We start from the raw sequence: 15201 nt of genomic DNA, 5'->3' as shown, positions 1-15201 counted from the left end.
GCAGGCTGCTGGGCCGCGGTTGCTGACCTCGGCTCCTCTCTCGCCGGCGTAGGCGGTCCTGGCGGAGCCCCCCACAGACTCGGGGGTCATGGCGGAGCCCGGCTCAGACATCCGCCGCTCGGCCTCCGCTTGTTCTTCCGTCACGGGCGGATGCACGCCGCAGAGCGACGGGGTGCGCACCTCTCTAGACCTCTCGTACTGTCTTCGAAGAGTAGTAGTAGGAGGCAACCTGCTTCCAAGATCGGACCCCCCCACCCAAGCGACGGGCGGCAGGGAAGGTGGCCTAAGTCCACTCAGGGCTGGGGCGCCACGACGGAGTCGATCCACCGAGTGACCAACTGCCGGTGGGCCCCCTCGCCACAGGTGCGCTTGTCCGGCTACCTCTGGAAGAAGGGCTTGTCATGGCTCTCCTTCTCGTACCGCCGCCGCCTCGTCTACCTGCGCCAGGACGAGCTCTGCTTCGTGCCGCCCCCCGCCTCCGCCGCCGCCGGCCTCTGCTCCACCTTGACCCCCTGCGCCTCCTCCTCCACCTCCTCCTGCACCACCTCCTCCACCTCCTCCACTTCCCCCCCCGCCGCGGGCCCCGGCGCTTCGTTTGACGGTGTCGCTCTCGAGGTCTCCACAGCCGCCGCCGCCACGGCCGCCGCCGCCACGGCCGCCGCCGCCACGGCCGCCGCCGCCACGGCCGCCGCCGCCACGGCCGCCGCCGCCACGGCCGCCGCCGTCGCCGCCGCCAAGCGGACGAAGGCGGAGCGGCGCATCCCGCTCGGAACCATCCTCAAGGTCCGCGTGCGCTCCAAGGCGTCATGCTCTCGGCCTCGAGAGCTGTGAAGAGGAGCACCGTCCTCACGCGCCCGGCTGTGCGAACAGGCCAAGTTCGAGTTCGAGCTCGTCTGCGCGAGCCGCAGGACGTCGTGCCGGCTGCGCGCGCCCTCCGCGCAGGAGCTCGCCGTGTGGGTGACGACCATCTCGGCGGCGTGGTGTGATGTGCTGCAACGCGAGGCGAACGCGAGCGGCGACTTTGCGGCGGGCGAGGTCCTCTCGTCTGCGCAGGCGGGCGGCGACGAGATGTTTCTCCAAGGTCGCGACGTCCTCTCGTGACGAGCGCGCGGTTTCCGGTCCATTTTTTTTTCACAGGGCCTCGGCAAATTTTCACGGCCTGTGTCGCGCGCCGCGCCCCGCGGCGGTGAGGTAATCAATGGCCAGCGAGTCGTGTCCTCGGCTGACAAAGGAGGAGCGCTACGCGAGCCAGCTCCGCATGATCCATCCGAGGGAAGGTGGCGTCCGCAAGGCCATCGGTGCCGTGCTCTGCGGGCTCGGCGCATACAGCGTCTCTCGCGGGCTGGGGCCGCTGTCGGATCTCACCATCGCCGCCGGGGTCATGCTCTACAACATGGGCCGCAGCAGCCAATGAGGCTGCATCGTCAGCCTGCGCTGGAACCCCGACGGCAAGGGCAACCGTGCCGTCCCGCCGCATCTGCAGGCGTTCGCTCACGCCAAGAGGCGCGAGTACTTCTGGAACTGTGCCACCTCTGCGGCAGCCGGCCTCGTCGTCGGTCGCCTGCTTGCGGCCGCCACCGGAGATGCCGCCGCACTAACGTCTCGTGCCGTGGTACAAACGGCAGTATTTCTGGCGTCGATGACATTGCTGCTGGGCGTGGCGCTATCCTCGCTCTTCTGAGGCGTAGACCGGGCCCCTCCTTCTTCGCCCTCCATGACGGGCCACGGAGAGAGCTCGCGGGCCGCTGGCCGCGTGTTCCGTGCCGCCCAGAGCCATGGGCGATACGTCCGCTGCACGCTGTGCACGCGTGGCGAGGGTCAGGAGAGCGCGCAACCGCAAGTCGACCGTGTGTGGAGTGAATAAATAAAAGCGGGACACCTCTACTAGGAGTTGGGTAAACGTGTGTGGAGTGTGCCAGATTGTTTTGTCCATTTTCCAACCGAGTGGAGTTTACATCGGGGCACAGAAAGTATACGCTCGACCGACACCTCAGTCTTTAGGCCTTGCCCGAGACCCGCTCCCTCGTGCCTCGACCTTGTCCAACAGCTCGGCAGCGACACGCGGCGGAGACGAGCATAGTGCCGCGAGCCTGTCGATGGCTGCCCGCAGCTCGGCCGGGGTCGAGAGGGCGGCTCCTCCCTCGTCCCCCGTGGTCGGCTCGCCGACGCTGTGGAGCTCGAAGCGCCTCGCGGGCCTACGGTCAGGTCAGGTACACTTCTCCACACACACGAGGTGGTGGGGCAAGGGCCAAGCCAGTCACTCGCGACTCCACGTCTAAACGACCCCACGGCATTCAAGGTGCAAAGCCCAGTGCACGTGGGAGGGCGGGCCTGCCTGCGCGACGCACACAGGCTGAGCAAGCCGGAGCCAAACGAGCCACAGAGGAGGAGGAGGACGGCAAGTGTCGCCGGGTCGACGCGCGAGAGGGGTGGCCGTGGCGGCGGAGGCGGGAGCGGCGGCGGCGGTGGCGGCGGCGAAGCTGGCGGCGGAGGAGACGGCAGAGGCAGTGGCGGCCGTGAAGAGTGCACAGCACGTGTCGGCGGGGGGGGCGCCGGCGGCGGAGGCGACGGCGGCGCACCGTCGCAGCGGCCGCACTCCGTAGGGAAGAGCCGTGCGGTTCGATCGCATGCGTCCGCAAGGGAGAGCTGCTCCTGTTCACGGCAATAGAGGCGTGAAGAGACGCCGTTCACAGCCACACAAAGAAGAAACACACGCGCCCGGACGGCCGCGGCGACGCGCTGGCCACACGAGGCGCCGCCCGCAAAGCGCGCCCAGACGCCGCTACACGAGAGAACGCTGCACGCGCCGACGGTGCCTACCCGGTCCCGCAGCGAGCCGGGCAGGAACCTGCCGGGCAAACGCAGCGGCGGCGGCGGCGGCGGCGGCGGGCTCGGCGGCGGCGGGGAGCCCGCCACCTTTGTCCTCCCCGTCAGTTGGTCGACGAGCGCCTCAAAGCCGCCTGCGCTGAAGTGGCACTCGAAGCGCTGGCCGGCGGGCAGCGAGAAGAGCTCGCCGCCGTTTGCGCAGAGGGCGGAGAGAGCGCACACCTCCGCGAAGAAGATGTGCTCCGGCGAGTAGTGGCTCTCGCACGGGCCTCCGATGCAGCCGCGCCCCTCTCGGCGCTGGTATGCACGGAGGACCTGCAGGTCGCCCGGGCGGGTGGCAAAGACGAGCTCGGGCCGCAGCGCCTGGCCGGGCAGCTTCCCGCGAGCGGCGCACACGAGCCACCTGTCACCGTCGCACTCGAGTCAACATTGCCGTGTGTGTGTGTGTGCGTGCCGGCCCTGGTCTGTGCGCTGCAGCCCTTGCCCGAATGTGGATCTACACACGAGCCACCGAAAGTTCAAGCACATGTTCCACCCGCGGAGGACGCGGAGCGCGTTCAGATTGGCGCCGACGCAGCGCGCAACCAAGTCGGCCTGCCAGCTGCCGCCGCCGCCGCCGCCGCCTCCCGACACGTCCTGCTGGGTGCAAAAATCGAAGATGGAAGCGTCGTATCCGAGGACGGCTGGCGCCGGCGCGCTGAAGCTTGGCCGACCCGCAGGACTCGCAAGGTCTCCGCTGCCTGCCGTGAACCAGTTTGCGTCGCACGAGTCGGCACCCGCTGCCCGCACGCCGTCAAAGTAGGCACTCGTCGACGGCGACCAGCACAACGGAGCTGGAGCAGCCTGCCGCTCCCAGCCCGTCCGCCCCCAGAGCTCGTGGAACGCCGAGCCGGCGTCGGCGAGCTCGGCTGAACAGGCGCGGCGCATTTTGATCGCTGCGAGCGTATGGGCCAACAAATCGTGGCTGTGTCCCACCCTGCACCTGTGTCGGCTGTCGGCGCGATGCCGCGGGTTTCTTTTTTGCACGACTTTCTTAAAACTAGTTTTCTTCCTAAATTCTTTTTTGGAAGGAAGTGTCAGGGAACAGGAAGTCACTAACATCTTCTTCTCTTCCTATTTCAGAATCGTGCCGCTCGGCCAACCAATCGAAAACGGGACACGCCCAATACGAATCAACTGTCGAAGAGGAAGACGGGCATCCACCGGCCGCGCTCGTCGCGCTCGCTCGAGGCGCGAAAGCCCGTTACGCCCGCAAAAGTCGCCGAGTGCAGCGCGTGGAAGAGCGGCGTCAGGTCCTCGGCGTGCTCGTCGCCCGCCTGCACGGAGGACCTCCGAGAAGGTTCCTCATGGCCAAGGCCGCGGCTCGCGTCTCGGCGGGGCGCAAATCGCGGCTGCATCTCGGCTGCCTCTCGGCTGCCTCTCGGCTGCCTCTCGGCTGCCTCTCGGCTGCCTCTCGGCTGCCTCTCGGCTGCCTCTCGGCTATGTTTGAAAAAAAAATGCCGCTCGCCTCGTGCAGAAACTCGGTGTACAAGCACTTCGTCATTCGGCACGACGGCGCAGGCTCGGCGGGGGCGGTCGCGAACGCCTAAGGAAAGGTCAGGTAAACTTCACCACACACAGACAACCCTCGCGACTCCACGTCTAAAGACTGGGGACCACGGCATTGAATGTGCAAGGCCCAGTTGCGCGTTGGGTGAGGTGTGTGTGTGTGTGTGTGTGTGCGTGCGTGCGTGCGTGCGTGCGTGCGTGCGTGCGCGCGCGCGAACGCCTCGCCGAGGTCGGCCCGCCAGTTTGCAAGCATCCTCTCCACCATCTTGCGGCGGCGGCCGGGGAACCACACCTGCGCCGTCCGGCAGCTGTAGTTGCAGGCTGCTGGTTAGGCGCTAGTTGGTGGTGTAGCCGAGCGGCAGACGCACTCGTGGGTGGGCCGTGGGCGAGAGCAGAAGAGCGCGGTGCACAAACACAGTGAGGTGGTGGGGCAAGGAGGGATGGTGCGAGCGGAGAGCGGCCGCGGGCGAGCGGTCAGGGCGGCGGCATATGCACAGCGTGATGACGAGAATGTGCTTGTGTGAGGCTGCCACACCGAGCCGGTGATGACCATAGAGAGACGGTTGGGCACGTAGTTGACGGGCACCGCCCACGGCTCCTCGCCGTTGGGAGGCGCGACCACGCCGATCGCGCCACCGACCACCCACCGGACCTCGGCGGCATCGACGAGGTTGAGCTCGTCGGTCGTCGCCGAGACGTGCAGCAGGTGCCTCTGCGCCGCGAGCGCCAGCGCCGCCATCTGCAGGTGCGCGGGCGCGCGCTCGCAAGCTGGAGGGAGCAGCGGCTTGTGCGCCTCGATGAGCGCGTCAGCGCTCTGGCTGATGTCTTCTTTGACCCGCGCGACGGCGTCGTCACTGAGAGGCTCTGCTGCGGTGGCTTGCGGCACTAGCACATCCTTCACGCGCAGCAGGCTGAAGAAGGAGGAGCGCTGGACCGCTGCGGCCTTTCGCGCGGCAGCTTGCAGCATTGTCGGCGGCGGTGGTGGTCAGGCTCGTGCGGCGGCGGTGGTGGCGTCGGCAATGCTGCAAGAACGGAGGAGGACGGCTGTGTACGGCCAATTTTTTCTTTTGGCTTAGGCAGGCTCTCGGTGCGTGCTCCCAACACACTCACCGACCCACTCCCCTTCACTCGCCCAGAATTCAGCCGTTGGCGGCCCCGTACCCGGGCAGTGAAGCCCCTCCCAGACCGGTGGTCTCTCCCCTTACACAGCTCGGAGTTGCCACAGCCGCCGCTCTTGCTTCGCGCACCACAACCGCCAGCCTTCCACCGTAGTTCCTTGCGCGCGTAGGCTGAGAAGGAGAGTCGCATTCCTCTCCCATGGCCTGCTCGGCTCACTCACCACACGATGTCGGACACAGGCGTGGCGGCGTCGCCGAGCTCAAGGGCGACAAGCGGGTGGAGCGGCGAGCAATAGATGGAGTTGTTGCTCGCGCCACTGCTCGGCGGCGCGCCACGTGTGGCCGTGGCCCTGCGACCGGCCGTGCGCGCGGCGGTCACTGCGCCGCCACCGCCGCCTCTGCTGCGCACGCTCCTCACTGATCACATCGAGCTGCCTCTGCTGAATTGTTCGGGCGCATGCGTTGCTGTCACCCTTCCAGGGCCGTCGGCTGGGGAGGGGGGAGCAGAGCCTCTGCACTGCGCCCTCGGGGCCGTGGCGGAGGAGCTCCACCCGTCGGAGCTGGCATGGGCCAGAGGGCGCGGATCGCTGCAACGAGGCATCGAGTTTGCCGCCGGGCGCGTCGCCCTCCGCCGAGCGCTGTCCCTCGCCGGATCGCCGGCATGCGGCGCTCTGCTCCCTGACGCCAGCGGTGCGCCGGAGATGCCCGGCTGCGTCGGCGACGCCCAGCTGCTCGGCTCCATATCCCACACGCGCAGCTGCCGCGGCGAACCCGGCGGCGGCGAAGCCGGCGGCGGCGGCGGCGGCGGCGGGCTCGCGGTGGCACTGGTGGCGGCGGTGCGTGGCGGCGCGAGGGGGCGGGTGGGCGTCGGGGTCGACGTGGAGAGCGCCCGCCGGCGTCCTTCGGAGCGCCTCGCACGTCGTGTCCTCGCGCCGGTCGAGCGTGAGGCGTTTGAGGCAGATCTCGCCGAGATCTCGCCGAGATTTACCGAGATCTCGCGGAGATGCGGCCGGGATGCGGCCGAGATGCGGCCGAGGTGCAGCCGAGGTGTGGCCGAGGGTTAGAGCCTGCTCGTGGGAACAGGACGAGTCGTCGTCCCTCGGCCTCGAGCCTGCGTCCGCCGTGATGCTGCACTTCAGCCTGAAGGAGGCGCTGTACAAGGCGACCCGCCGCTGCTGCCTGCATATGTCATCACGCCAATACGCATGATCAAAGCGGGTCAGGAGAATGATGAAGCATGCAGGCGATCCACCCGCTGCTGCCCGCCACAATCCCGTGGCACTCGATCGCTGTCTTGCCCCAGCCCGACGGCCGCTGCGCCGTCCTCAAGGTTTGCGCAGACACCCCCAAACACGCGCCCCCAAACACACGTCCCCAAACACGCGCCTCGAACACGCGCCTCAGACACGCCCCGGACTTCCCCGCCAGAGGTGCCTAGGCAGCTCTGCGCTAGAGGAGCGGACGGACGTTCCGCGGCCCTTTCGCCGCCGCACCACACACGCGACGCCTGCAGCGCGGCGCAGGGGCCCTCCTCGTCTTTAGCTGCCCGGCCCTTGGCCCACCACACCTTACCTCACTAACCCTACCTCACTTTACCTCGCCTTACCTCACCTTACTAGGCGGACGCCTTCCGCGCGCTCGAGGCGGACGCGGGCTTGGACGTGGAGGTGCAGGCGAGCTGGGCGCAGCGCCACGGAGTGTTTGTGACGACGGCTGCCGCTTGCGCGCGACCGCTGGGCCAGCAAGTGCCGACACGACCTGAGAAATGTGATGAGTTCTTCTAGAAAAAAGCGAATTACATGTGCTGCAACAATGTTACCAATGGCAATACATGTGCTGCAACAATGTAACAATGGCAATACGCAAAACACTTTTTTGTGAGCTTGTAACTTTTTTGGAATACTTGCGTACAGCTCGCCTTTACGTGCTACCATCTGTGTTGCTTGCCTTGGGAGGCTACCGGGCTAACTTTGTCCGTGCGTGCCCATTCTGGGCAAAGGTCTGTCATGGGAAAAAGAAATATCAAAAAAATATGCCGGTGTGGGGGCGCGGAGGGCTTGAGCTGGCGAGCCAAAATGGTGATGTACGAGGTGCTGCGCTGGACTCAGAGCGACTTCGCGCTACGCTAGGCTCAGACGACGAGTCCGCGCTGCGCTGGGCTCAGAGCGAGTTCGCGCTGCGCTAGGCTCACAGAGATGCGAGTGCGCTGCGATAGAAAAAAAAACGGGTCGACTTGACGTAAAGAAGACGAACAAAACCAGAGCAACCCAAACGAGGGCTGGGGGAGGAGGGCAGAGTCCCCACCTGCACGAGCAGGATTTTGGAAATAAAGGACGATCACAGGGGGAAGAATCGACGTAAAGAAGAATTCCCCGGTGCTCCCCCGTTGCAGGGACGCTTTCTTTTTGCTCACGCCGCCGCCCTATCTTTCTTTTTTCCCCACTGTGTATGTGGGGGCGCTACCGTAACCCTCCCTTGGAGTGTCGGTTTTCTTTCTTCCTTTCTGGGCATGGGGGTGGCGCGCACTGGCACTAAGGAATTCAAACACGCCTGTTTCGTCTCTCCTCCACGGACCACGCGCCTCCCCTCGCCTCAGCGAACTTCGCCTTTTTGTCGATGTGGATGATTTTCCTTTTTCCCTAATAGGTTTATTGTTTTCCCCTAATGATAATTTTTCGTCGTGGCTCCCAAGACAAGTGTTCAGGCGAGCAAGCGCGCCCGGCGGCGCGCGGAGGGAACAGAAGGGTAGGGGCGGGGGCGCGCACGAGAGGAGAGGGAAGAGGAGTACATACAGACTTTTCGGACTCAGAAGAGACGCACAAGAGGGGGAGACACACTGCAGCGCGCCCGCCCTCTCACCGGCGGCCACGAAAGCCGCCTTGGCAGCCGCGAGGTCTCCTCAATCACTCAGGACTCGGCACTGCTTGCCTCGCTCTCACCACCCAGTTGCTTGCCTCGCTCTCACCATGTCGCCGCCGTCAACGTGGTCCAAGGCCAATCTTCTCGCGGCCGCAAAGCGCATCTACGACGACTTCGACAAGGGCAACCTGCGGGACCAGAACGCGTACTACGTCGACTTCAAGGAAATCCTCGCCTCGCAGGACGCCGACCTGAAGCAGGCGATCGCGGGCCTTCTGTCGGACTTCTCGGAACAGACTGCATTCACCAAGACCTTCCTCTATCGCATGTCCTACGACTACCAGTTCGTGATGGCGGTGTACGGTCTGTACGAGGAGAAGCGCCCGGAGTGCCCTGGCGCTGTCGAGAACCATCACCCCTGTCCGAAATCGCTTGGTGGGGCACTCCCATTTGTCGTGCCGCTGCCTTTCTGCGTGCACGTCTGGGCCCACGTCCAGCTGCACCAGCAGATCGGCGGGCCTGAGATGGCGTACTCCCTCAAGATGATGGCACCGTCGTTGCCTGAGCTGCTCGATATCTCGCAGCTCGACGACCTCGTCGGCGCCGTCGCGAAGGCGCGCATGGACCACGCTGAGCAGATGCTGGGCAACACGTATGCGGCTGGCGATCAGCGCTGCGGCTACTGCGGCATGTTCGGGCACAACCTCCGCACCTGCTACTCCAAGCCTCTGCCGCCCGGATGGCGACTCGCACAAATGTCGGACTTTCAGCCGCAGGACACGTCGCGAGGGGGGCAGAAGCGAAATGAGGAGAAGACGCTCGCACGGGGCCAGGTACCCGTTCGGTCGTACTTTGTGCCTGGATACCGCACCCCCTCCAATGGTGCGAGGTATGTCCGCTGGGACCTGCGGGAGCCCCTCTTCGCGCCGACGAGCCAGGCGATCGAGGCGTGGGACAACTGGCTCGCCGGCCAGCCGGATGCGCCCACCGCCGATGGGGCCTCCTCCTCGGCCGACGCTGCGGACGACGTGCAGGAGCCTCCACGCAAGAAGGCGAAGCCCACGCCCCCGCCGAAGCGCGCGCCGCCGCCAGAGGAGTCAGACTCTGTCCACCTTCTCTCCACCTCGCAGCTGCCGCGGCACATGCTCGTCTTCGCGCCCATCCGCGCGGACGCCACCTGGGCCGAAATCGTTGCCAAGTACTCCAAGTGCTTCGACGAAGACGTCTCCCGCGCCGTGTGGGAGTCGGGCGGGGCGCGCACCCTCGTCTTCGACGACGCGAGCCTCGCGGCTGCCAAGGCGGCTTTCGAGGCTGCCGCCGACGACTCCACCTCGATGACGCTGCGGTCGTGGAGCGATGAGGAGTCGCGTGCCGCCGAGGTCAACGTCGACTGAGGAGGCTCCGTCCGAGGGGCTCACATCAGAGACGGCGCCGCCGTGAGGCGCCGCCCTCGCAGCGCGTTGCGTGGGGTCTCCACCCCTGCGTCTGTACTGAGTCCGAATCTTTCATGAGGCAGCGCGGCACGGCTGACCCCGGTTCCAGCGAGGGGGGTGCCTGGCAGAGTCGGCCGTGCCCGCGCGGACGAAACTGTGGGTTGTGCTCGCCCTCGGGGAGAAGCGGCGACCTGGCGGGCGCGCGTCGCTGTGCAGGCGAGGGCGCGCGCGGACCTGGCTCCTGGGTGTCGCACCTTGTCGGGGGTGTTGCACGTGTGTTCCCGAGGGCGTTCTCCAGCAAAGACACTGAAAAAAAAATACATCACTGATGGTCCGCATGGAGAGAGAGAGAGAATTCTTGATACGAAACCACGACGACACACACCAGTCGACTCGCATCGGTTGTCTCCCTCTCTCTCTCTCTCTCTCCGCATGGAGTCCGTACCCGACTGTGGTCGTAACAGTCCCGCTCATACACAGAGAGGACGCCCACCCGTACGAGCTACATGTACGACGCACTGAAACAGAGCGCGCCTCGTACGATGTGAGTCTTGTCATCCTCTTGAACTCCTCAACAAAAGAAACCCACCCAGCCATACCCTGGTATTGCAATACCTAGAGCGTATATCTTCTCAACCCTGTAAACCACCCCACTCCAGTGTAGGGGGGGGGTCTGGGGGGGGCTTTGCCCCCCCCAGCGGGGGGGTTTGGGGGGGCAGAGCCCCCCCGAAGAAAATTTGCCATTTCAAGGCCAAAAATACGAAGTTTTTAACCCAAATTTGAGCCGTGTCACGCCTATCGGCCCCCTCGAACGGCGCTCCTAGTGACTCATTAGCGCTCCATCCACACCTCATATTGCACCTCATAAAGCAAAAAAGTTGTGTTTCAACCTCTACTGGTTGGGGGGGCAAATGTGTGCGAAATAAGTTAAGGAAAACTATTAAAGTGAAAAATATCCGCCCCGAATCGATATACCCCAGCCAGGTATTTCAATTGACCTTACAGCTACCTGTAAGTCTTACAGTGACCTTACAGCCGCAATCGAAATACCCAGGCTTGGTATCTCATATAGGGTGGGGTTTTTCAAAAAAATGCAGTAAAAGCGTTGCAAATCGCCTCGAATGGTTGCGGGTGGTCACCGGGAGTATAGTGTACTTATTCGATTGATCTCACTGAACACTCGCGATTCTAAAACAAACTTTTTTACGTAAGTCATAACAGTCGCGCCGTGCTCAACATGACGCGTTCTCGGCATCGCCGCGAGCGTGAGATACAGAAGGCAATCGCTCACTTTTTGCGCGAACACTGGCCTGACATGCCCTTTGTGGGTTCTTTCAATGGCGCCTTCCTTGGCGGCGGTCGCCTTGGCGCCATACGATGGAACGCACTCCGAACAACCGGGAGCTCGAGCGGCTACCCGGATGTTTTCGTGCACTGGCGAGGAGCCTTAAACGAGATCGGCTTGGCAGTCGAGGTGAAAGTACCCGGTGCTCGGCTGCAACGCCAACAGGAGTGGCGCACACGGTTGGTTCGGGCGGGTGCTGTGTTTGTCGTCGTGCATTCACTCGATGAGTTTGTGCAAGCTCTCAACAGCTACCTAGGAGACACGCCAGCACCGGCAGCGGAGAGCGACAATTCGGCAGACTCATTGCAGAGGGCGGATGAGGCACTAGACGAGGTTGCCGCCGAGGCCGAGGAGTTCGAATACGGGGCGTGGGGCACTTGGGGATACGATTATTCTTCGGCGCCGGCTGCTCCGGCACACTCTGCACCGGCTCAGCCTGGAAGCTCACTTGAGACTGCGATATCTCTCTAGAGCACGGCTGCGACCGCCGGCTTTGCCGGCTTGTATTTATTTCGATCGATCAGGCTGCCTGCTGCAACCAAGAAATTTGCAACCTGTGGCCCTGTGGGTTGGGTAGTCTGTATCAGAGCACAACTCGAGCCGTCCGCAAATTTTCTGTTTTTTGGTTCGAGAGCTAGTGGATAAGTTGTTTGCAGCCCCGTTAGATAAAAGATAAAAAAGAAAAAGCTACGAGTGGCGGGCGGCGCTGTGGAGACCTGAAGGCCCGGAAGGTTGTGCCGGCTCAGCCGCGCGGCGAGGCGGCGGCGAGGTCTCCGAATCGATTGCTCCGGAGGAGCGCTGTTGAGGTGCGCCACCTCTTGAGCGCCTCCTCTCCGGCGCTCTCAGGCCGCAGCCTTTGCGTTGCCGTTGCGCTGCTGCGGCTCGCCGCCGGCACCGCCCACCGCCACCCCCCTCACCGCCGCGCGAGCACGGCGCGCGGTCCGAGCTGTCGCGTTGGTTCGGACGGACTACTGCCGCGGCGCGCTCGAGGGCGGTGATCGCTTGCCCGCACGGCAGCAGATGACGCTCTAGTTCCCGCCGCCACCTCATTTTCAGGCGCAGCTGCTGCGGCTCGTCGCCCACCGCCCCGTCGCCGCTCCCCTCGCCCGCGCGCGGCGCGCGGGCTCAGTAGTCACGACGCAGCCGGCGGCGGCTCTCGGCGGCGTTTCTGCGGCGTGCAGCGCCGTGCTAGGTCGCCGGCGGCCGTCTACCAGCCCCGTCGCTCTCGCGGCCGTGACCCGAGTCTTGGTCGAGTATATAGGCGGCGCCGAGCGACGATGCTGGGTCCTCCGCCGCGAGCCGCGCGGCGGCAGTCGCGAGGCAGCCGGCGGCGGCTCTCGGCGGCGTTTCTGCGGCGTGCAGCGCCGTGCTAGGTCGCCGGCGGCCGTCTACCAGCCCCGTCGCTCTCGCGGCCGTGAGCCCGAGTCTTGGTCGAGTATATAGGCGGCTCCGAGCGGCGACGCTGGGTCCACCGCCGCGAGCCGCGCGGCGGCGGTCGCGACGCAGCCGGCGGCGGCTCTCGGCGGCGTTTTGGTGGCGAGCGGCGCAGTTGCGTTCACCCGGTGATTAGCCGCTAATCGCAGCCTCCGAGCCGATGCACTATCGACGAGCCTCTATCAGCCCCGCTCGTACCGCCATAGGCCTCGCCACCGCCACCACCGACTCACCTCGCCGCTCGGGTGGCACCTCCGGCAGGCTCTGCGGCTTGCGCGCCGGCCGCGAGGGCCGCCATGGCCGCGTCCGGATCGGTGGCGACCGCCGCGCCCGCGGGAGCGAGCGCGACCGACCTCGACGCCGCCGAGGCTCAGCCTGCGAGGCGTCGTAGCGGGCGCTGCCCGCCGCGCCTGCATCAGAAGGGGCGCCGCGCTTGCTCGCGCGCGGCGACGACCGGCACCGTGGCGCTCGTTCGACGGCGACGGCACGCGCGGCGCGGCGTACCCGCGCGTCTGGGCGGCGGCGGGCGGCGGCGCCGAGGCTGCTGCCGCCGTGGCAGCGCTGTGGCGGCGGCGAGGGCGACCGGCCGAAGGCGCGGCGCACACACGCGTGCTCGCTCCCGTACTCGCGGCGACGGCACGCGCGGCGGTGCGTACCCGCGCGTCCGGGCGGCGGGTTCGGTGGCGTCTATGATCTGTAATGTGCGTGTGAGGGCCCGTGTGTGGGTCGTTTGAGCCGGTGTGAGCTTGACGGCCCGAGATAAGTGCGGTTTGGGACAGCTCGGGCTTTACGGATGGGCCTGGGCCAGGAGAGCGACAGAGATGGCGAGGTGGTGAGCTGAGAGGCTGGAGAGTCCGCGTGTGACCTTGTCGCGATGCAAGTGTGCCAAAAAGCGTTGTTTGCGGCTATTGCTCAAAACTTCGGGAGAGAAGGCCTACATATTATGACTGCATGCATCCGTTCGGTGCATGAGGGCTGCGGGACGAGACATATTATCACGGTCGATGGCGCCGATGATGACCTCCGGAATGCCCTCGCAATCGCCTCAGATGGGGTCCACCGGGGACAACCTCGAGCCCTCTCCGTGGCATCACGAGCCGGTGTGAGCTTGCAGACCCGAGATAAGTGTGGTTCGGGCCGGCTCAGGCTTGCTACTGATGGGCCTGGGCCAGGAGAGCGGCAGGGAAGGCGAGGTGGTGAGCTGAGAGGCTGGAGAGTCCGCGTGTGACCTTGTCGCGATGCAAGTGCCAAAAAGCGTTGTTTGCGGCTATTGCTCAAAACTGTGGGAGAGAAGGCCTACCTATTATGACTGCATGCATCCGTTCGGTGCATGAGGGCCGCGGGACGAGACATATCACGTTCGGTGGCGCCGGTAATGACCTCCGTAACGCCCTCGCAATTGCCTCGGATGGGGTCCACCGAGGACAATCTCGAGCCCTCTCCGTGGCATCACGAGCCGGTGTGAGCTTGGAGACCCGAGACAAGTGCGGTTTGGGACACCTCAGGCCTGATGCTGATGGGACTGGGCCAGGAGAGCGACAGAGAAGGCGAGGTGGTGAGCTGAGAGGCTGGAGCGTCCGCGTGTGACCTTGTCGCGGTGAAGGTGCCAAAAAGCGTTGTTTGCGGCTCTTGCTCAAAACTGTGTGGGAGAGAAGGCCTACATATTATGACTGCACCCATGGCCCTGGTGCATGAGGGCTGCGGGACGAGACATATCACGTTCGGTGGCGCCGGTAATGACCTCCGTAACGCCCTCGCAATTGCCTCGGATGGGGTCCACCGAGGACAATCTCGAGCCCTCTCCGTGGCATCACGAGCCGGTGTGAGCTTGGAGACCCGAGACAAGTGCGGTTTGGGACACCTCAGGCCTGATACTGATGGGACTGGGCCAGGAGAGCGACAGAGAAGGCGAGGTGGTGAGCTGAGAGGCTGGAGCGTCCGCGTGTGACCTTGTCGCGGTGAAGGTGCCAAAAAGCGTTGTTTGCGGCTCTTGCTCAAAACTGTGGGAGAGAAGGCCTACATATTATGACTGCACCCATGGCCCTGGTGCATGAGGGCTGCGGGACGAGACATATCACGTTCGGTGGCGCCGGTAATGACCTCCGTAACGCCCTCGCAATTGCCTCGGATGGGGTCCACCGAGGACAATCTCGAGCCCTCTCCGTGGCATCACGAGCCGGTGTGAGCTTGGAGACCCGAGACAAGTGCGGTTTGGGACACCTCAGGCCTGATACTGATGGGACTGGGCCAGGAGAGCGACAGAGAAGGCGAGGTGGTGAGCTGAGAGGCTGGAGCGTCCGCGTGTGACCTTGTCGCGGTGAAGGTGCCAAAAAGCGTTGTTTGCGGCTCTTGCTCAAAACTGTGGGAGAGAAGGCCTACATATTATGACTGCACCCATGGCCCTGGTGCATGAGGGCTGCGGGACGAGACATATCACGTTCGGTGGCGCCGGTAATGACCTCCGTAACGCCCTCGCAATTGCCTCGGATGGGGTCCACCGAGGACAATCTCGAGCCCTCTCCGTGGCATCACGAGCCGGTGTGAGCTTGGAGACCCGAGACAAGTGCGGTTTTGGACACCTCAGGCCTGATACTGATGGGACTGGGCCAGGAGAGCGACACAGAACGCGAGCCGGTGA

At 64.9% G+C, this 15201-nt stretch overlaps 4 protein-coding genes across 4 annotated transcripts; 2 read left to right on the top strand and 2 right to left on the bottom strand.

The window, feature by feature from the left end:
* Positions 1-1146: 1146 nt before the first annotated feature.
* EMIHUDRAFT_438304 (hypothetical protein) lies at positions 1147-1958 on the top strand. The gene is made up of 2 exons (XM_005760734.1): positions 1147-1804; positions 1854-1958. The coding sequence occupies exons 1-2, from the start codon at positions 1411-1413 to the stop codon at positions 1862-1864; spliced, it is 405 nt and encodes a 134-aa protein (XP_005760791.1). The 5' UTR covers positions 1147-1410; the 3' UTR covers positions 1865-1958.
* A 1916-nt stretch (positions 1959-3874) lies between these two features.
* On the bottom strand, positions 3875-5341 carry EMIHUDRAFT_465574 (hypothetical protein; the record flags this gene model as incomplete). Its single annotated transcript, XM_005760733.1, has 4 exons — positions 3875-4142; positions 4334-4411; positions 4595-4666; positions 4910-5341. The coding sequence occupies 4 exons, from the start codon at positions 5339-5341 to the stop codon at positions 3999-4001; spliced, it is 726 nt and encodes a 241-aa protein (XP_005760790.1). The 3' UTR covers positions 3875-3998.
* A 302-nt stretch (positions 5342-5643) lies between these two features.
* On the top strand, positions 5644-7352 carry EMIHUDRAFT_438302 (hypothetical protein). The gene is made up of 5 exons (XM_005760732.1): positions 5644-5777; positions 5973-6448; positions 6576-6653; positions 6736-6822; positions 7112-7352. The coding sequence occupies exons 1-5, from the start codon at positions 5720-5722 to the stop codon at positions 7274-7276; spliced, it is 864 nt and encodes a 287-aa protein (XP_005760789.1). The 5' UTR covers positions 5644-5719; the 3' UTR covers positions 7277-7352.
* Positions 7353-12792: 5440 nt separating this feature from the next.
* On the bottom strand, positions 12793-14995 carry EMIHUDRAFT_217489 (hypothetical protein; the record flags this gene model as incomplete). The annotated part of the gene is made up of 6 exons (XM_005760731.1): positions 12793-12916; positions 14240-14327; positions 14400-14431; positions 14599-14686; positions 14759-14790; positions 14958-14995. The coding sequence occupies 6 exons, from the start codon at positions 14993-14995 to the stop codon at positions 12793-12795; spliced, it is 402 nt and encodes a 133-aa protein (XP_005760788.1).
* Between the last annotated feature and the right edge of the window lie 206 nt (positions 14996-15201).

Source organism: Emiliania huxleyi (assembly GCF_000372725.1).
Source record: "Emiliania huxleyi CCMP1516 unplaced genomic scaffold EMIHUscaffold_74, whole genome shotgun sequence".
Classification (NCBI taxonomy): Eukaryota; Haptophyta; order Isochrysidales; family Noelaerhabdaceae; genus Emiliania; species Emiliania huxleyi.
The sequence above is the reverse complement of the archived record's forward strand: the minus strand, read 5'-3'. Positions and strand labels throughout refer to the sequence as shown.